This window comes from Dermacentor albipictus, chromosome 6, assembly GCF_038994185.2.
Source record: "Dermacentor albipictus isolate Rhodes 1998 colony chromosome 6, USDA_Dalb.pri_finalv2, whole genome shotgun sequence".
Classification (NCBI taxonomy): domain Eukaryota; kingdom Metazoa; phylum Arthropoda; class Arachnida; order Ixodida; family Ixodidae; genus Dermacentor; species Dermacentor albipictus.
In genome coordinates, this window is record NC_091826.1 from 142,437,530 (window position 1) to 142,459,381 (window position 21,852).

The 21,852-nt window shown below is 44.6% G+C and overlaps 1 protein-coding gene across 4 annotated transcripts in view; it reads right to left on the bottom strand.

The window, feature by feature from the left end:
• Positions 1 to 21,852, bottom strand: part of LOC139061386 (EGF domain-specific O-linked N-acetylglucosamine transferase-like) — a 309,778-nt gene that overhangs the window by 283,090 nt on the left and 4,836 nt on the right. For 2 of the 4 annotated variants that reach the window (XM_070541375.1, XM_070541373.1), the window contains exons 3-6: positions 14,706 to 14,847; positions 11,486 to 11,583; positions 4,579 to 4,687; positions 1,065 to 1,165 (exon numbers count right to left, since the gene is read on the bottom strand). In XM_070541375.1, the coding sequence (XP_070397476.1) occupies positions 1,065 to 1,165; positions 4,579 to 4,687; positions 11,486 to 11,583; positions 14,706 to 14,847 (450 nt within the window). Of the gene's footprint in view, positions 1 to 1,064; positions 1,166 to 4,578; positions 4,688 to 11,485; positions 11,633 to 14,705; positions 14,848 to 21,852 lie in introns of all 4 variants that reach the window. The other 2 variants (XM_070541374.1, XM_070541372.1) reach the window with 2 other exon arrangements.

The following is a 21,852-nucleotide window of genomic DNA, read 5'->3' on the forward strand; positions in this document are numbered from 1 at the left end:
ATTATTCTTGCTTCTTTCCTGATTATGGCTTCTGCTTCTATAATTTACCATTTACGTCTTTGTGGGACACATTAGGCTGCACATAAAGAAAGTTAAGGAAGACAAAGTGAGTGTCTTGCAGCTTTGGGTTAATGTGCCCATATCCAAATGCACGAGATTGCAAAAAACCTCAGTGCACTCCCTTACGTCTTGGTGTGCCTCACAGTCTGTGTCTTATACAGTGCATCGCCACCCAGCACAGTCAGATCTTGTTATGACGAAGTTGCAGACAACATGAAAATACCCTAATTATATTCTATATTTGCTATAAGAATAGGTTCGTTACACATCGATATTGCTGATAAACAATTATGAACAAATAATTGATAAACAAATAACCATGAACCATCAATTTAGATTTGCTTTCTTACATCCAATCACTTGTTACGCAGTAGAACATCAGTAATTCGAAGTGAAGCTGTGGTCTCATCATAAGCAAGTGTATTTAAAGGTGAGAAAACACCTGGTAATTCAGCTTCCCAAACAATACGAACAGATCTTCTGTCCCGGACAAACTGAATGCAACATGCCCCGAATCACCCTTCCGGCAGCAGCGCATGAACACACATGGTGGTCAGACCCAGTGGCAAGCCAGTCATTGTTACTGCAAGGGCTGCGCGATTGATCACAGGGTGACTGCAATACCGATAGTCCTCAGCCCTCAGTGATTCTGGTAGCTTGGTCAGCGAGGCACAGTTTTGGCATATGTGTGTTGTGGTGTGTGTAGGCTTCATGTGGAGTGTAGTACAATACCATGTGAAGTTAGTGGGCAAGTTTCATGCAATCTTTGTCAAGTTTTGAAAGATGAGCTCACATCACTGATTATTTTCAATCGTGATGTGCCTTGTGCACAGAACAAAGTTGCCGACTGATTTTTTGGGTCTGCACAATTGGTCCTACAGGAATTTTAATAATGAGCATTCCAATTAAACAGTAGCATGCTGCAGAAAACCAGACCGAATACCTTGGAGCTGGTGCTGCAATCATAAAACATCCCAGCCAGTAGAGTTCGATTCAGGACTCACTTGACAAGCCCAGTCATGCTCAGCAAGCGTTGGAAGTCCAGACGTATGTTCTTGGCCCGACAGAGTTCCATGTGACGAACACATTCCAGCAATGAAGCACCCTGCACAAGTGCAGCCAGAAAGTAAATGGGTTGTCATAGCAACGTACCCTTAAGAATAGCAAAAGGTACACTCTTTTCAACAGCTAATGCCAGCAACATTCAACAGAGGGATTTTGCATACTGTTACCACTTTACCTGAAACTCGGATGTTAGCAGAAAAGTGTGGGAAAGATCTAAAGATTGCGCAACCTAAGGACCGGAATGTAAAATGGTAAACAATCGAAAAAAAGTCAGAAGTGTGCATCTTGTGTGGTGACATCATACAAGAAAATGTCAATTCAGCAGAAATGGAATGCTGGTGTTATCTCTCATTCTAATGTGGAAATAGGGTGCACGCTGTGTTTCACTTTAAGAATGATAGATGGCACAACCATTGCGCAGCAGCTAACAACGCACACTTCTGAATTATTCTATACAGTACCGGCAAAATACAGTTGAACACGTTTAAGACAAACTCGACAGTTCCTCGAAAAGTGGTCATTGTATCAGGTGTTCATTACATGTAAACTCACCTTTCAAAATAAAAAACAATTAATGACACTGTAGCTGGCGTTGGCAGCTACAATTTAACATCACCTTCGTCTAAAAATAGGACTTTCAGTACTTTCATTCTTCCCAGCACTTTCCCGCATGTAACTGCAAGTTTACAAAAAATGAAGCGCCAACGGTAACGGCACACAAAGAAGGAACAAAAGACAGGACAAGGACAAGTTTCCATTAAAACTGTAATCTAAAGAGCTAAGTGCGGCAGCCCCTTCGAAATTGTGTGCGGCCGATTCCAATCCCCTGCCATTTGCCGCCAGTGCTGGCAATCAGCTGCCAGCGCGTCCGCTGGCATTTTTTCTTCGAGAGCTTGCGATATATTTTACTATCAGCGGGGTACAAGTGGATTCTACATAGGTGCAATAGCGAAACGTTCTAGTTGGCTGTAAGCAGAAAATACTGCAGCATGCTGTTATGGCTGCAGCATCGACTACACATGCACCAGGAGACGAGAAGTTACGTTTACTAAAGTTTCTTCGGCCGAAAAAGCGCGAAGTTCAAAAGGTAGAACACCCTGTTATAAGCAACAACATAAAAGAGGCATCTATGAACCGTAACCGCCAACTCTTTATAACTTTGCGTGGCAGCGACGTGTCGTGCTGCGTTCACACCTACTCGGGTCGCGTGGATGTCGATAGCAACACTTTAGTGGCTGTTGGTTCAATATTGTCCGAATAGTGTACATAAAGTAGTGCACGGGGTGCTGCATGAAGAAGTGCGCAAGATTGAGAGTGCCGCTGCTCTAGCTTCTGAGAACGTGCGCAGTGCCATCGAAGTCCTGTGCCCAATCTAGAAAACTCCACACTAGTAGGCCGCCACTGTGGCCTTCGAGATTAGAGGCCACAGGTGCCATGCACTGTACTGCTTCATCCCGAAGCACCCTGGAGACATGTCTTGAAAACACGGTTGCCCTAACATAGAGCAGAGCTGAAAGCAAGTGACCCCAGCTTCTGAAATCTGCGCACGGTGGTGGTCGAATTTTCGTAGCAGTTGGGTGGGGGGGAGGGGGGGTTGCACTGACATGTGCCCTCGTTTTACAGCGACCTGGTTTGAAGTGTTGGTCGTAACAGTACGGCACTTTTCAAAAATGTTCGTTATATTTTGATGCAGTATCAATACGTAGGATTGGAAAATTGTAAATGCTGCAAAATGTGGTCATTACAACAGATGGATTATATACAGTCAAACCTCGATATATAGAACATGGATGTATCGAATTATTGTTTATATAGAACACTTTCTATATCACCTGGAAAATCGCATGCATTTTTTATTTTGAACTGGGTCGGACGTAAAATGGCTATATCGAACTCCGCCACTACAGACCAGGTGTGCTCTGTTGACAGGCGGCAAGCTTTCCAGCAACGCCCTCAAAGATAGCAATGGCGCGATGAGTGTTCCCGACTGCTGCGCACTATAGCTGCACACGTCGAAAGCAGCAAGGGCACCATTTGAACATAGCGGCCTATGCATGCGGCGGCTTGGCTAGTTCAACAACATCAACAACGCATTGCATTTGGCGCACTGACTCCTTGGTGCTGCGCTCTGTACCTGCCGTGCATTGCATGGGATGGTGGTTTGCATTCGCAAAGACAGTGCATGCTCATTCATGGATGCCTTGGCAGATGCCACTTCATACTCTGTTATTGACAGTGTCTCAAAATGCTTCGATTGACAGGCATGGAGATCGCAGCGGAAGTAGCAGCCAAACTTGACAAAACCGAAGTTGATCCCACAAGCATTGATGATGTCCCACTCCCGACTTCAGCTGAGTCTGCAGCTGCTTTGGCCCTTCTTCGCCACTACTGCGGCACAATAGAAGGCACTGGTTTATCACTTGTGGTTCATTTAAACTATGTGTGTGTTCCAATTATGGCCAGCACCAGAGACAGTCTACGTAGACAGCTGAGACAGCTTCAAAGCCATGTAATGGAATGCGTTTCTAGCTGTCTCAAACATGCACAGAAGATGCTTCTGCAACAGGATGCCACCTTGTGGTGACAAGAAAAAGTTGCGAACGGCACACATAATTTCTGTGTCTTAAGTACTTGCGCCTGCAAACCTATGAAAAACACGATGCAGCTTACATTAAGAGCGTAGGGTAGCATGTCTACATTTTCTTGTGCGCGGACAACCTTCCTGTCGACTTTCCAAGCGTCCTGCTCAGCCGCCATCTTGTTTGGACAGGAAAGTAGCCTACATCATTTTTGATTTTGATGATGTCTCCGCGAAGCTATCTACTTTGATGTCTTCATAAAAATTGGAATGAGACTTAAGATGGCCCACTAGCCGTCTACTTATCGGTCTACGGCAAGTATTAGAACACAGCCTATATTGAGGACCCCGTGGTTAAGCACGCGGCTACTAATAAGAAGCAGGCTACACTGCTGCAGTACTTTCAGCTAAAGAAATAAATACTTTGTGTAAAGCTTCAAATGAGCATTTACTGCGCCACGATTGGGGTGCAATTGGGGATTGTTCTTTGGAGCGCACGATCGGTCGCATCGCGTGCGATTGACCCAGGCCGTGCCGACTTTGCGCGGCTCACGAAGTCGGCACAGCCTAGGCCAATGGTGCGCGGCACAACCGAACGCGCGCTCCAAGCAACGATGCCTGATCACACCTCTCAATCATTCATTGTTTGTACAAGTTTGTGACGCATTTGTTACGTACCTTTATATATCGAATTCTGGCTATATTGAACTATTTTACAATTACCACACTGTTCGATATATCGAGGTTCAACTGTATCTGTGACCTGTGTAAGTAGGTTCGACTGCATTGTACCCAGATGTCACATATGCACTACAAAATGCCCCCTCTGTGCAAAATTTGAGTGTGAACGAGCCAATTTCTGTGAAGAGCCTCACCGGTTCGTGCGGCCGACAGAGAATGCCGAGAGTCTTCTTACGTTCGCGGATGAAGCCAAAGTCACCCTGGTTGAAGAAAAGCTGCTCTTGCTGCTGTCTGTTTGATGCCCTGCAGGGAAGAGAGCGCCAAGCCATATCGACTGCATTCTTCCGAGTTTATTCTGGCTTACACGAAGTACAGCAATGCCAGACGTCTGTTATGCAGCCATTCCATTGACGTGATTGCACTTAATAAGGACCAGTGATTTCTATACTTTGTTTCAAAAGTGGCACACAGTGCTATGAAGGCTAGGGAGGTTTCTCTCACTGGTAGCATGTGCAGACAGGGGTAGTGAACCACAGATGAAGGTAAGCTTGCATGTGCCATGCAATTTGATGTAACATTAAGCCTCATACTTGTATATCACAATATACAATGTAATTATTACATGGAAGGCAGCGCAGATTTCAGTCTATTTACTACTGGAAGGAAGGAAGGTGTACAATCAGTGCATCTTACCAGTAATGCCATATGGGGCAGAAACTTGGAGACTGACAAAGAAGCTTGAAAACAGGTTAAGGACCGTGCAAAGAGCGATAGAATGAAAATTGTTAGGCATAACATTAAGAGACAGAAAGAGAGCAGTTTGGATCAGACAGCAAACGGGTATAGACGGTATTCTGATTGACATCAAGAGGAAAAGATGGACCTGGGCAGGTCATGTAATGCGCCAGTTAGATAACCATTGGAGCATTAGTGTTACAGAATGGGTACCAAGAGAAGGAAAACGCAATCGAGGACGACAAAAGACTAGGTGGAGCGATGAAATTAGGAAATTCACAGGCGCTAGTTGGAATCGGTTGGCGCAGGACAGGGGTAATTGGAGATTGCAGGGAGAGGCCTTCATCCTGCAGTGGACATAAAACAGACAGATGATGATGACTACTGAACATGTGGACTGTTACAGTTTTCTGACTAGCAGCTACAGTGCGCAGCTTTACTTCATGACAAAAACATAGCGGCAGCACAAAGGTGTGCAAATAATATGTGGCTTCACATGACCTTGTGTCTTCAAATTGTAGTTGTTATTCCATTGAAAGCATCCCAGATCAAAGACAACTGCACTGTGAAAAGCATGGAGTGAGACTTCTACGACTGCACTACTTGCATAGCTTCCGTTGCATTGGTTGCTTAGCATTGGTTGCTTAGTGGGCTCGGCAGCAGCACATCGGACACAATGGTCAACCCATTCTGCTTTATCGTGCAGGTTCTAGCTTCCTTGCTACAAATGCAAGCACCGTGTGCCTGCGCAGAAGAAGGAATTGCCATGCAGCGCCTGGTCATCGACGTATCTGCACGAGACATTGATTGCCCCGTAGACGACATCTTCCAGCCACTCATTGTGGCTACTACACCTGCGCCGGCATCGGTGACGTCGCATCATAGGCTTCCACCGGCGGGTATAAGAAGCAGCAGCCTGGCGTTCGGAATCAGTGGGCTCGGCAGCAGCACATCGGACACAATGGTCAACCCATTCTGCTTTATCGTGCAGGTTAGTGCATACTTACATGCCAAATGTTATCGCAGTGATGACCGTTTCCTACTGCTGCTGCCTTGCCCACTTAGTATAAGAAATTTACTTTCGGATGTGTGTTCATTTGGGAAGAGCCTTTTGAGCTGTGGCGACATTGAGTCAAATCCAGGTCCTACTGATAAGGAAATGTTGGAGATGATTCTTTCGGGCCAGAGTGATATGACAGCTTCCATCAACAACATTTTGACAAATCAAGGAAAGATTGAAGCAGATATCGCACGGCTGAACGAAAAGATGAAGTTGCTAGAGGTTCAGATGGCGTCCTTGAATGAACTAAAAGAGCGAATTTGCGAGTTAAAATCAACAACGACTGAGTTGGAAGATAAAGTGACATACCTGCAAGACAAGGTTGATGAACTAGAAAACAGGAGCCGGAGGAATAACTTGATTATTTTCGGAATAAAAGAAGAGAGCGACGAAACTGCTGAATCACTTATCACGAAGGTGAACGAGACGGTGTTCCAAGAAAAACTGGATGTTACTGTTAAAGGCATAGAGAGATGCCACAGGCTTGGAAAAAAGAGCAAAAATGGTCGCCCAGTAATCAATAAATTTTTAGACTACCGCGAAAAGGGTTCCGTCCTAAAAGCTTGCTATAAGCTCAAGGGAACAGAATTTTCGATCACGGAAGACTTTTCTTTCGCCATTCGAAATATTAGAAAGAAGTTATGGCAAAGCTCAGCGGAAGAGAGATCGAACGGAGCTAAGGTGAAGCTTTTTTTTTAACAAGCTGTGTGTAGATGGTACGATGTTTGCTTGGGACTCGGCGAACAATGCTCGCTACAAAATTTCTGAAAGAAAGAAATGACCACAAAAGAAAAACAAGAGGACATTAACAATAATTAGTATTAATTGTCGTAGCGTTGTGAACAAGGTCTCCCATCTGGAAGGTATGCTGTTAACGCATGATCCGGACATAGCTGTGCTAACAGAGACATGGTTAGATGAAGAAATACTTGATTCTGAGTTTGTGCCAAGAAACTATAAAGTCTTTCGGAAAGACCGCGACAGAAGAGGTGGCGGAGTGGCTATACTGTTCAAAAGCACATTTCAGATTTTAAAACGGCCTGACGTTGCCACAGTTGAAGCTGTCTTTTGTAAAGTATATGCTAACAATTTCCGATATGTCCTTGGTGCTATTTATAGGCCTCCCGGTTCCTCTGTCGCCGTCTTAGATGAAGTTAAGAAATATCTTTATTGCTACACGAAACCAGACGATAAGTTAATTTTAGCTGGAGATTTTAACTTACCAAACATAAACTGGGCTACTTTTTCTGTTCAATCTCCGCACGCTGTAGGAGATGATCTGCTTGATATCATGTTTCATTTCGATCTCTTACAAATTGTGAAGAACCCTACTAGAATACAACAAGATTCTTCATCAATATTGGATTTATTCTTGGTACGAGGCAATATCAAAGAAAACCTTTCATGTAATGTAGTGGCCGGTATTTCTGATCATCAAGCCGTAATCTTGGTAATAGAAGACATATTATTGGACCGAAGGGGTGATATTCGACACTTTCCGAATTTTGCCCGTGCTGACAATGAATCGATTATTGATATGTTAGATCTTCATTATTACAGTTTTCTGCACAGCACTTGTAGCGTGGATGACCTGTGGCTTGTTTTCAAAAACATTGTTCGTGACTGCATTCAGCGTTTTGTACCAGTGATATGTAAGAACTCAGACAATCACAATCCTTGGATTACGCGAGAAACTTTGCAATTGCAGCGCAAGCTAAAGCGATTAAAGAAAAGAATAAAAAAATCAAGCTCAGCCTTTTTAGAGGCAAAAATTCATGAAGTTTCAGAGAAATTAAAACAATGCATTCTGAAAGATAAAGAAAAATACTACAATAAAAAACTTCCGGATTTTATAAAAACTGCACCTGAAAAGTTTTGGCGGTCAATTGCACCAGTTTCTCGTTCTACCGATGCATTTATTATAAATGGACAACATGTAAGTGAAAATATTCAGGTATCATCAGCATTTAATAACACCTTTAAGAAAGTTTTCACGAAAGACGACGGGCGTCTCTCACCCTTTAGCATGTCCCTTCCTTCCATGCCTGATATTATAATTTCTGAAGAGGGTGTTTTTAATCTATTATTAAAACTGGATGTTAAGAAATCACCTGGACCATATGATATTCCGAATGCCTTCCTTAAACAGTATGCAGAGTGGTGTTCAAAGTATTTGTGCGTCCTATTTACTCGATCATTGAAAGAAGGTGTCCTACCATGTGATTGGAAAACTGCTAGAATTAAGCCTTTGCATAAAAGTGGAGAGAAGACGTGTATTGAAAATTATCGCCCTATTTCATTAACTTCGACAACGTGCAAATTATTGGAACACATCATTCATAAGCATCTAACTAATTTCCTCGACGAGCATAATGTACTGGCAGATGTTCAACACGGGTTTAGACGAGGGTATTCCACATGCACTCAACTGGTCGAAACAATCCATGATTTTGCGACAGCAATCAACGAAGGAAAACAAACTGATGTTATCTTTATGGACTTTCGAAAAGCTTTCGATAAGGTTTCGCACAAGAAACTGCTTCATAAACTCAGTTTTATTATAAATAATAAACAGATATTAACATGGATACAATCGTTCCTATCTGATCGCCGTCAGTTTGTCGAACTGCATAAAACTTGCTCCAATTACGTTCCTGTCGATTCTGGTGTTCCCCAGGGATCCGTCCTCGGCCCCCTACTGTTTTTAATATTTATTAATGATATTGTTAAAAACCTGTCAGTACGTGTTAAGTTATATGCCGACGACTGCGTGCTGTATGAGAAAATAAGTTCGACTGATGATCAAATTAGGCTGAATAATGATTTTGCAAAAATAGTTTCTTGGTGTGAGAAGTGGCAAATGTCGATTAACTTTGAAAAAACTGTATTTATGAGAATAACACTTAAAAAGCTCCCTCTTCTATATTACTACACTGCTAATAATAATTTTCTTCACGAAGTCACAGAATATAAGTATCTAGGTCTATGGATCTCTGATAACCTTTCTTGGACCAGGCATGTCGACTATGTTTCAGCAAACGCTCTCCGAAAGCTTTTTTTCTTACGACGCTCGCTCAAGCTAGCAACCCCTGGTACACGCCTCCTTGCCTACAACACTATTATTAGACCAATCTTAGAATATGCAGTAATTATCTGGGACCCTTTTACAAAGGTAAACATAAATAAACTTGAAAGAATCCAAAAGAAAGCAGTAAGGTTTATATATAACACTTACGGGCGAGCATCAGTCAGTGACCTCCTCAAGAAAAGCGGTTTACCCTCTATTCCTAATAGAAATCGCATATGTCGCTTAAAGTTTTTCTATCAATTAATTAATAATAATCTCAAAGTTGACACCTCCAATATCCTTACCTATTCCTCGGGGTACCAAACTAGAAATCGCCATTCTCTTTCTATAACAACATTAAATCCGAGAGTTAATTGTTTTAAATATTCCTTTTTTCCAAGGACCATCACTGATTGGAATAACCTCACGGATGACGTTGTCAGACAGACATCATTACATTCATTTCAAGAGCATTTGAATTGATTGCTGTTAATTGACCTTGTCGCTGTATTCTCTTGTTGAATCTCTATGTGCAATTTTGTTTTCTTTGTGTCTGTAATTCTGTATCTCACACAATGTTTCCCACCTGCTATGATCTTGTGTACAAGATCGCAGTATTCATAAATAAAATAAATAAATGAAACAGAGTACCTATATATACTATATCTGCCCAAACCTAATGCACACCCTTTCTTCCGAGAAAATGGGTCAGGAAATTGCCTGCACAGTATATTTGGATACGAAATGGAAACCACGTTCATGGCATTGGTAGAGCCCTACTGTCACAGCCATCAGGTGTCACTGCCATCACAAGAGGTCGACCAAGCACGTTTTTGTGAAGGTTACTGTGGGTTCATTTTGCACTCGACTATGATCTGAAGCAGTATTCTCGGTCAATCACTTCAGGAGATACCATCACTGTCGCTAGAATTCATGCGACTCGGCACCAGATGCATACAAGGCCACCACCATTTCTCACACTGTGCCAAGCTTGTAACCTGCGCACAGTGCCAGGAACACTGTCAACTGCATACTTCGACAAGTCTGACGCAGAGTCCTGTGAAAGTGATTGCTCCAGTGTACCACTCCTGTGTGCTTTGTACATGTGGCCAGTGAAGTGCAAATTTAGATGACGATGTGCTGCTTTCATTATGAAAGCGCATTATAACAAACAATTCTCTTGAGTGTTTTGTGAAGGGCAATTGTCACATCTCATTTTTTCCTGATTGCGAGCGTGAGAAGCAAGCTCTTTCTTCTTTTGAAAGAAATCGGCATCACATTACATTCAGGTGCACTTTTATTTTCTTATTTTAAACATGCGATAATTGGGTGTGTGTTAGATTCAGGGGCATGTTAGAATCGGGTAAATACGGTAGGTGCCACTGATATGGTGCAGATAGCTAATCACCACTATGTGGACACTGAACTGTTTCGTTCCAAACAGCACGTTTGAGAAGCTGACAGTGCTGTCTCTCACATACTATCACAAGGACTTACACTGTACTGCCTGCAGATCAACGTCTTCCACAGAAACAGCTGTGAAAATAGATAGGAAGTATTCCTCATTCTCAAGGCACTGCGGAAAGAACTTTTGTAGGCATGTCATGATGACCTGTGTGCCAAACACTTTGCCAGATCATCAGCACAAAGGACAACTGGTTGCAACTTCTTAATAGCAACAAATGTTCTGGCAACAACTCCGCTCAATGATCATTTCTGTGCCGAGTGTTTTCTTTGGCTATTGTATTTAGCGTGTAGTCTATGCCCTACCAAGTGGAATGATCATGTCCCACAGTGGAGCAATGATGTAAAGATAAGCTTCCAACTGCAGTTGCTAGCCACAAGAACAAACAAAATTTTAATTATGGGGTTTTACTTGCCAAAATCGCTTTCTGATTATGAGGCACGCCATATTGGAGGACTCCGGAAATTTCAACCACCTGGGGTTCTTTAACGTGCACCTATATCTAAGTACATGAGTGTTTTGGCATTTCACCACCATTGAAATGTGGCCACCATGGCCATGATTCGATCCTGCAACCTCGGGCTCAGCAGCCCAACAAAAGAAGGAAGATGAGTGTGCATCAGTTCGTACTTTTCTAGCGTAAATTCTAATTAACGTAAAAATCATTTCACAATCCCTCATATTTCGACCACATATGTTGTCAGGCACCAGTCGGCCGTCAGTGAATGAAGTAGGAACATCCGCTGAGAGAAAGGCATCCACAACAAGACTTACCACCCAGCTGAACCCTCAGGACAGGCGGCAAGAGAGTATCTGTGTTGTGCCGAGCAGCCAGGCTCGTATCCCCAGCAGGTTTTCGCATTGAGGAAATGCTGAAGAAAATTCAGATGAGGATGCCAAAAGGTATTAGAGAGCTGGAAGCTGTAAAAACCGCCACCACAAAAATTACAATCAGCACCAGTGCTTGGCCACACAACCAGCATGGAAAATGTATTATTTATCAAACAAGTCCTGTTGTAGCGGAACCTACAAGTCTAGAAGAAGATGAAAGTGCAGTTGTGAATCATTTAGCTTTCGATCTTCACATGACCAAACTCTAAACGGCATGTGCTGCAATACAGGAGTGGGTCGATAGAACTAATGAATATTTGTGTTCCTTCATTCTCATTTTCATAACACAAACAATCTGTCTAGGCAGTATAATCACATATCACATGAAATACAGTATTTATACGATTGTAAGTCGACCTATTTTTTTTTTTTAATTTGGAAATCTGAAGTGGGGGGGGGGGTCGACTTACAATCGAAACTTAAATATGGCACCGCCAAAAAAAAAAAAAACCGACACCAATGAGATATTAGGGGAGTTACAATTTTGTGTTTGCTCTATGGCCCTACCCATAGTTTTCGCTATCCTGCGCGTTTGTTCGCTTTTCGGAAAGGTTTTTCAACATTTTTTTCGGGTTTTACAGCACCAGCGACAGCGCACACAACACTCATGGGGGGTTTAGATAGTCAATGGAAGTATGGAAGATAGTCGAAGGAAGATAGTCTCCGGGTATGGATAAGCAAAGGGCTAAGGTACACGGAAAAGCACGAACAAGCTCTCATAGCAAAAGGGCGAAGAGATGCCGGGATAATGAAACATAGGGCATTGTGGGGGTACAACAGGTATGAGGTACGGAGAGGTATTTGGAAGGGAGTAATGGTGCCGGGGCTTTCTTTCGAGAATGCGGCCCTGTGCTTAAGGGCAGAAGTTCAGTCGAGACTAGAAGTAAATCAGAGAGCTGTTGGAAGATTAGCACTACATGCCCACAGGAAAAATCCCAAACGAAGCAGTACAGGGGGATATGGGCTGGGCATCGCTCGAAGCATGGGAAGCACAGAGTAAAATCCTATACGATAAACGCCTGAGGAAATTGACGATACAGGTGGGCAGCTAAGGTATTTAAATACCTATACAGAAAGAGCATTGGCTCACAATGGCGGAAAAGAACTAGGAAGCTAACCAGTAAGTATGCCAGACACTAGGACGAAGAAAGACAGAGCATTAAACGACAGGTTAAAAACGCGTAAGGTAAAAATTGGATAACTTCAATGGAACAGAAGCATAGTGTTGAACTATATAGAGACTAGAAACAGCAGATCAGGAAGGAAACATTTTATGATAACTCAAGAGGCAGTGCCCTACTCTTTGAAGCTAGGTCAGGATATCTTAGAACGAGGAGCTATAAAAAAAATTTAAAGAAGAAGATACATGTACTGTGCGTTGTAAATCTGTAGAAACAATAGAACACCTCATACTAAAATGTGGTGGTATCCATCCCGATGTCGATACAGGCACAGTCACGCTTCCTGAAGCCCTAGGGTTCAGAGATAACAATAGTCATGTAAATAAATGTGCGGTGGAAATTAGCAAAAAGTGATTGGAGGTTTGGTAGTTCAAAACCAGAGAGGTGACAAGGTTAAAAGTGTGGGAAGACATATTTAAAGATTATGGCGAATTTTATTAACTTACAACACAGTTAAACAAAAATAAAAAGCTAAGCATGGTCGCAACTGCCATCACCCCATTTCAAAGGGGACGCTCCTACCTTCCATCCATCCATCCATCCAGTGCCGCTGTTCCATTCGCAGCGGCACCCCCAGAACGGCGGTGCTTGCAGCAGGGAGTAACGCTCCTGTGATCGAGGCTTCAGCGACTTCGTTCGTAGCTAAGTACTCTTTTATCTTTATTAGCTAGTGTTTTGAAGTGTTTTCTTTTGCATGGAGTAGGGGCGCAAATTTTGAATTTATGGTAAGAGTAGTAAACGTAGCGGCTTTGTCTAGGTCTGGCAGCTCCCTCGATAGGCCTAGGTGGTAGGAGGGACCTATTTGATAGGCTTATTTAATTCTTTCAGCTAGCTCTTCGGATTCTCACATGGGGTAGGGAGTGATAATTCTTTATTTTTGTTTGGGATAGCGGTCGAGGTCGGCTTTGCTTGAGTGATTTGGTGAACTTGCTCGTTGGGCCTAGGGACGTAGGACTAGCGATGAAATCGAAGAACGTGAAGGCCACGGGGGACGGGGAGCAAGTGCAGTGCGACGAGTACCTGCGATGGTGCTTCCTCGACAAGACTACATTCCAGAATTTAGTAGACGCGGAGGGCTCTAGCTTCACGTGCAGGTCGTGCGAGGGCGTCAGAGAAGCTGTCCAAAAATTGGAAGGGAATTGGGCGGCTAAGTTCGAAGAACTTAAGACAGACCTGAGGGAGGAGTAGGAGAAGCGGGTAGCACTGGAGGCGAAAGTTGACAATTTCGTCAAGGTGGAGGCAGCCCAGGCCACGCAGTTAGTAAGGACTGTGGCCGAGCTTGAGGAAGAGAGGGAAAGGAGCGCCGAACTGGAAAGGCGGCTCGACGCGCTTGAGACGTGGGCAGCGGAGAATGTCGGGTCAGGACATCAAAGCGGTGGCAAAAACTCAGAAAGTAGGGTAGACCCTACAGGTGAAGTCGGAGGCAGGGAGCCAGAGCAAGCAGTCGTGAGCTCACCGCCGGTGAATCGGCGTAGTTAGAGCGAAGCAGCGCAACACGCCCCGAGTGAGGCGACGCTGCAGCCACAGGAGCACCAGCGGCCGCCAAGGGAGGGGCAGCGGACACAGGCTGGAGGCGAACGGTTCGCACGAAGAAGGGTTCTGGTGATAGGGGACTCCAACGTGGGGAGGGCCGAACAAATTAAGGTGTGATGGCGAGAGTGAAGGCAGACGGGCGAGTACAGGTGGAGGCGCAAGCGGGCAAGGGCATGGCGGAAGCAATGACCAAGGCGCGGGAAGTGGTAGGGAACAGCATGGAAAGCGACAGCTTGGTCATTATGCATGCTGGGCTCAATGACGTGCTTAAGGGGAGAAGCCAGAACCTTGAGAGGCACATTGAGACTGGGCTGAGTAAGCTTAGAGAGGCCTCCGGGAGGGTGCATACGACCATATGCACTATCCCAGAAGTCCAGGGCCAGACTTACCAGGTAGAAAGAAGGGTAGTTGAGGCCAATCGGGTCATTAGGAGTCTGAGCGGACAACTCGGGTACAGTGCGATGGAGGTCAACAGGGACGTGTACGACTTCCGGCCTTTTGTGCAGGATGGCATTCAGTACAGTGGTGCCACTGGCAAAAGGATAGGGGGCAGGATGGGTCACCAGGCAACAGCTTCTTTAGGGGCACCCAAAGCCCTGAAAGAAGCAGTGTAGGTGTGGACGATTCGAGGCAGGAGCCACAAACAAGCAAACATCGATACTGTAGGAGAGGCAACAGGAATAAGCACCAGAGCCAAACTAAGCCAGACATAGGCTTCATTAACATGCAAGGTGGCAGAAATAGGCTAAAATGGGAGGAAATCGAAGAACTACGGCAAGAGAACTTAATGGTTTATGGGTTTGTAGAGACACATTTTAAAGACGTGGAACAACTGCCCTGTAACCCTGATTGTGCATGGGAATACTGCAACAGAGTGCAGGGTAGCAGAAAGGAAGGGGCAATTGGGGCACTCATTCATAAAAATACAAATTGGAAAAGGGTCAAACAGGAATGCAAGGAGCATTTATGGCTAAAAGGAAAAGTAGCAGGGGCAAAAACACTTCTAGGCGTTGTATACCTTTGAACAGGATCAAATGCTCAGGAGGAAAACAAAAAAATTTTGAAGTGTATAGTAGCGGACAACAATGAGCTAGGAAAAGGATGTGAGATAATTATATTAGGAGACATGGATGCGCATGTTGAAGATATGGATGGGTACACAGACTCCACAGGTAATAACATGCTGCTGGATATGTGTGAGAGGCTTAACTTAGTTGTCTGTAACTCTACTGAAAAGTGTGACGGGATCATAACATGGGAGGTAGGGGGTCGACACTCGACAATAGATTATGCGTTAATGTCACATAGGATGTATCATAGATTAGGAGCCATGATTATAGATGAACAGGGCTCCAGAAGTATAGGTAGCGACCACACACGTATCAGGTTGAGTTTTAAGAGGGAAACTAAAGCATGAACGACGCCTGAGGAAAATCCAGATGTGATTTTTTACTCAGAAGACCAAGTGGAAATAGTGGCCAAACAAATTGAAGAGGAAATATCAAAGGGTACTGAAACTGATAGGACTTATCCAAAGTTAATGAGACTATCTGAGTGTGAGCTAGGTAAGGCGCGAGTCAGGAAAACAAGGCAAGGGATACGAAAACTCAAGAGCTGGTGGGATGAAGAGGTTAAGAAGGCCATAAAGAAACGCCAAAGACTTGAAAAATTATAGACCGATCAGCTTACTGTCTGTTGCCTACAAAGTATTTACTAAGGCAATTGCAAATAGAATCAGGAACACCTTACACTTCTCTCAACCAAACGACCAGGCAGGATTCCGTAAAGGCTACTCAACAATAGACCATATTCACACTATAAATCAGGTGATAGAGAAGTGTGTGGAATATAACCAACCCTTATATTTAGCTTTCATTGGTTACGAAAAAGCGTTTGATTCAGTCGAAACCTCAGCAGTCATGGAGGCATTATGGAATCAGGGTGTAGACGAGCCATATGTAAAAATACTGAAAGATATCTATAGCGGTTCCACAGCCACCGTAGTCCTCCATAAAGAAAGCAACAAAATCCCAACAAAGAAAGGCGTCAGGCAGGGAGATACAATCTCGCCAATGCTATTCACAGCGTGTTTACAGAAGGTACTCAGGGGACCTGGACTGGGAAGAATTGGGGATGAGAGTTAATGGAGAATACCTTAGTAACTTGCGATTCGCTGATGATATTGCCTTGCTTAGTAACTCAGGAGACCAATTGCGATGCCTGCTCACTGGCCTGGAGAGGCAAAGCAGAAGGGTGGGTCTAAAAATTAATCTGCAGAAAACTAAAGTAATGTTTAACAGCCTCGGAAGAGAACAGCAGTTTTGATAGGTAGTGAAGCACTGGAAGTGGTAAGGGAATACATCTACTTAGGGCAGGTAGTGACTACAGATCCGGATCATGAGACTGTAATAATCAGAATAAGAATGGCCTGGGTTCCGTTTGGCAGGCATTCTCAAATCATGAACAGCAGGTTGCCACTATCCCTCAAGAGAAAAGTGTATAACAGCTGTGTCTTACCAGTACTCACGTATGGGGCAGAAACCTGGAGGCTTACGAAAAGGGTTCTGCTTAAATTGAGGATGACGCAACGAGCTATGGAAAGAAGAATGATGGGTGTAACGTTAAGGGATAAGAAAAGAGAAGATTGGGTGAGGGAACCGACGCGGGTTAATGACATCTTGGTTGAAATCAAGAAAATGAAATGGGCATGGGCAGGACATAATGAGGAGGGAAGATAACCGTGGTCATTAAGGGTTATGGACTGGATTTCAAGGGAAGAGAAGTGTAGCAGGGGGCGGCAGAAAGTTAAGTGGGCGGAGGACATTAAGAAGTTTGCAGGGACAACATGGCCACAATTAGTACATGACCAGGGTAGTTGGAGAAGTATGGGAGAGGCCTTTGCCCTGCAGTGGGCGTAAGGCTGATGATGATGATGATGATGATGACGATGAAAGAAACGTCCAGAAGCCTCCAGGGAACACAGGATTCCAAAAGTAGGGGAGAACCTGAAGCAGAAGCAGAAAGGATGTGGGTAAACTACATAAAATGCAGAAGGGAAGCATCTTATTTGATCAACGAGAAAATCAAGACAAAAGGGTCCCAATGGCTGTCAGAAAGAAGCAATAAAAAAGATAAACAGGCAGCTAGGAAATTCTGGCAACATCTGAACTCCTTGGGTAATAGAACAAGCCTAGAGCAGAGGTATATAGCAACAGCTCAAGGTGCTCGGTTAGGACGAGAGGAGGCAATAGACCATATAGGAACCATGATGAGGGAAAAATTTACAGAACAGAGAAATGGTACATGCAGTATGTCGGAGAGGGATAGCCCAGTCAATCCATTGCTTTTGCTTGGACAAAGAGAGTGGGAAAGCGCCGAGAAGATGGTACCAAGTAGCACATCGGCCGGCCCCGATGGTATTCCAATTAGGTTAATAAAAAAATTGGGCCCGAAATCTAAGAAAGCATTAAGGGGCGTGGTGAGCAAAACGCTAATGGATGGTAAAGTACCTGACGAATGGAGGCTAAGTAGGATGAGAATGACATATAAGGGAAAGGGGGACAAAACTGACATAAATAGCTACCAGCCTATAACAGTGACGTCAGTGGTTTACAGGGTGGTTATGCAGATTATAAAGGACAGACTGCAGGCATGGGTAGAGAACGAGGGGGTACTTGGAGAGCTACAAAATGGGTTCCGGAAGCATAGGAGGCTAGAAGACAATCTGTTCTCACTAACACTGTGCATTGAAATAGCTGAAAAGGAACACAGACCCCTATGGCTGGCTTTTTTGGATATCAAGGGAGCCTATGACAGTGTACTTCAAGAGGGCTTGTGGGGCATTCTGGAAACTTTAGGAATGCAAGATGGAGCAACCAATTTCTTAAATGATATCTATAAATGTAGCCGGGTGATTATACGATGGGAAAAGCTGGTTTCGGAGCCTGTAATGATTCGGCAGGGGCTTAGGCAGAAGTGCCCATTGTCACCTCTGATGTTTATGCTGTACCTACAAGGTTTAGAGGCCAAAATACAGCAAAGTGGAGTCGGCTTCAACCTATCATTTTTAAAGAAAGGAAAATTGATTGAACAGTCATTACCAGAACTAATGTACGCAGGTGATAATGTATTATTGGCTGACAATGCAGACGATCTGCAGGGATTGATGGGCATATGTTGTACAGAAGGAGACAGATAAGCCTTGAAGCTTAGCAAAGAAAAATCAGCGGTCATGATTTTTAATGATAACATTTGCGGTGAGCATAAGATACAGGAGGCCACGCTTGAGATAGTCGATAAATACAAGTATCTTGGTGTGTGGATAAATAATGGCATTGAGTATCTGACAGAGTACGACAAATATGTAACGACTAAAAGTAACAGAAGTGCAGCGATTATGAAGAGTAGGGCACTGTGGAACTACGATAGGTACGAGGTAGTACGAGGGATATGGAAGGGGGTAATGGTTCCAGGCCTGACTTTTGCCAATGCAGTTCTATGTATGAGAGCAGAGACCTGGCAGCAGTTGGAATCTAGGCAACGTGGTGTGGGTAGGCTCGCTCTGGGAGCACATGGCAAGACACCAAATCTCTGTGTGAAGGGGGATCTGGGATGGACTTCTTTCGAGGGCAGAGAAGCTAGTAGCAAGGTAGCATTTGAGGAGCGATTGAGAAAAATAGGGGAAATGCGGTGGGCTAGTAAGGTTTTCAGTTACTTATACACAAGGAATGTTGACACAAGGTGGAGGAAGCGAACTAGGAAATTGACAAGCAAATACTTGGGCAGCAGTGGGGGGACAGGTAAGGAATCATCCGTTAAAAAAAGGTTAAGGAGACAGAGAGGGGTATGTGGAAAACAGAGATGCAAACCAAATCAGCATTAGAGACATACAGGACGTTTAAGCAAGAAATAGCCAAACAAAATATTTCCAATAACTCTAAGGGAAGCTCATTATTGTTTGAAGCCAGGACAGGTGTACTGCAGACTAAAACATACCGAGCCAGATACCTGGAGATAGATTTGTTGTGCGGGGTGTGTGTGGAGAGGAGGAGGAAACAGCTGAACACTTGATACTTGCTAGTAAACAACTTCACCCTGCAGTTGAATGTAACGGGAAACTATGCAAAGCTTAGCATTTTAAAGACAGCGAAAGTAAAATAGACTTTGAACAGGTAGAAATAACTAAACGGAGGCTAGGCTATCTGATTGGTGGATAATACCAACGCAAAAGTAAAGGAGTAAATACATAGGTATACATGCATATAGCACCATTCAAGGCTAGGTGGTGCCCCGCTGCCGCCCGTTTCAAAGGGTTGAGCCTCAATCATCCATCCATCGATAGTTCATGGAAGAGCAGACGCCGCAACACGTGTTTCTAGAAAGAGCGTAGGTTAGAGCATGTTGGTGTTCCATAACTGAGGTTTTTAGCGTACGAAAAGGGACGAGAGACAGCGGCAATATGCATATTCGGCACTCATTAGCACTGTGTCCGCATATTGCTGCTGTCTCTCGTCCCTTTTCGTGCACTAAAAACCTCTGTTATGTGTTACTATTTCCCTGTAACTCTTAGTTTGACGCATTCGACTCGACTGCTGGCTACGTGCTACTTCCATGCTTCCTCAGTCGTCACCAGTGCTCCAGGCCCACTAAACATTCGGCACTCATTCACAGCAGCGTTGAAGAGGGCTGCCATCCTTTAGGCCGAAGAAACAAATCACTGCGCAGCGGGCCGCAAGTTTGATGTTTCTGAACGGTTGGTGCGAGAGTGGCGAGTGCAGCAAAACATCATTTTCACTTGTGACGGCAAGCGAAGAATTTCCTCAACAGACTACGAAGCAGTGACGAATTTCCAGCACCTCTTCCAGGGATTAGGCTGCTTGAAGCAACCATACAGCAAGGTCCTGCAACCAACAGCGGTTCCTGTCGTTCAACCAGTGCGGCGTATTACCCTGTCCCTGCGGGGCCCTCTTCAGGAAGAGTTGCGAAGACTGGAGCGCGAGGCCATCATCGTAAAAGAGAACGACCCCACGGACTGGGTAAGCCCTTTGGTTACCATCAAGAAAAAGGACGACAGAATTAGAATTTGCAGGGACCCCCGGAAAATTAATGAGAACATAAAAAGAAACACTTCCAGCTCCCACGGCGCGAGGATATGGAAGGGGAATTGGCCGGCGCAACTGTATTTAGTTGCTTGGACGCAAACTCCAGCTTCCACCAGATCGCACTTGATGAGCAAATATGCACTTTTGCTACTCCTCTTGGCAGGTACCGTTACCTCCGATTGCCCTTCGGCATCGCCTCAGCACCTGAAATCTTTCGAAGGACGATGACTCAAGTATTTGAGGGCCTTCCCGGTGTACATGTGTACACTGACGATATTTTGGTATGGGGAGCAAACAAACAGCAGCATGACCAGAGACTGGTTGCGGTCTTGAAAGCGGCCGAAAAAGCCGGCTTAACGTTCAACGCAAAAAAATGCCGGTTTGGTGTTACGGAAATACAATACCTGGCCGATATCATTGGACGTGACGGCATCTGGCCAGACCCAATACTTATCAAAACCTTGCTTGAAACGCCGGAACTCAAAACCAAATGTGATGTTCAGCGCATGCTCGGTGAAATCAACTACTTTGCAAAGTACGTGCCACGGCTTTCTGAGCAGACTGCGCTTCTCCGAGCGCTTATCAAAACACATGCAGTATTTCAGTGGACTGAAAACCACAGAAAAAAGTGGAAAGGTATCACTCAAATTCTAACCATGAAACCCGTACTCGCCATCTTTGATCCCCAAAGGCAGTCTAAAATAACATGTGATGCATCAAAATATGGCATGGGTGCAGCGCTCTTGCAGTGTCACGATGGTGATAAGTGGCACCCAGTGGCATATGCATCCCGTGCGCTAACACAAGCTGAGCAGCGTTACGCGCAGATTGAAAAGGAGACTCTCAGCATTTCGTTTGGCTGTGAGAAGTTTCACCACTTCATGTATGGGCACAAAGTTTTTATTGAAACTGACCATAAACCGTTGCTATCTATTGCTCCGAAAGGGATCTGCGACATGCCTCCCCGCCTTCAGAGGTTTTTTTTAAGACTCCTGAAATATGATTTTGTTTTGCAGTGCGTACCAGGAAAGCACCTCGTCTTGGCCGACATGCTGTCAAGATCGGCTCTGGCTAGTCACGAGGACATCGCTGGTGCCGCTGACGACGTGGAAGTGCACGCAGTGCAACTCCTGGGCTATTTGGTCACGGGCGCTACGCGACAGAAGCTGGTGCAAGAAACTGCGCGTGACGGTTACTTGAGCACCGTCATCTCCAATTTGTCAAGCGGTGAGAGCCTGCAGGGTGGACTCAAGCCGTTTTCGTCAGAGCTTTCCGTCATGGACGGTATATTGCTGAAAGGAACAAAAGTGGTCATACCTAAAAGCATGCGACGTGAAATCCTAGGACGAATTAATACTGGGCACCTAGGATAGCAGAAATGCAAAGAAAGAGCTTGACGTCTGGTTTTTCGGCCTGGGCTCAGCAGCGACTTATC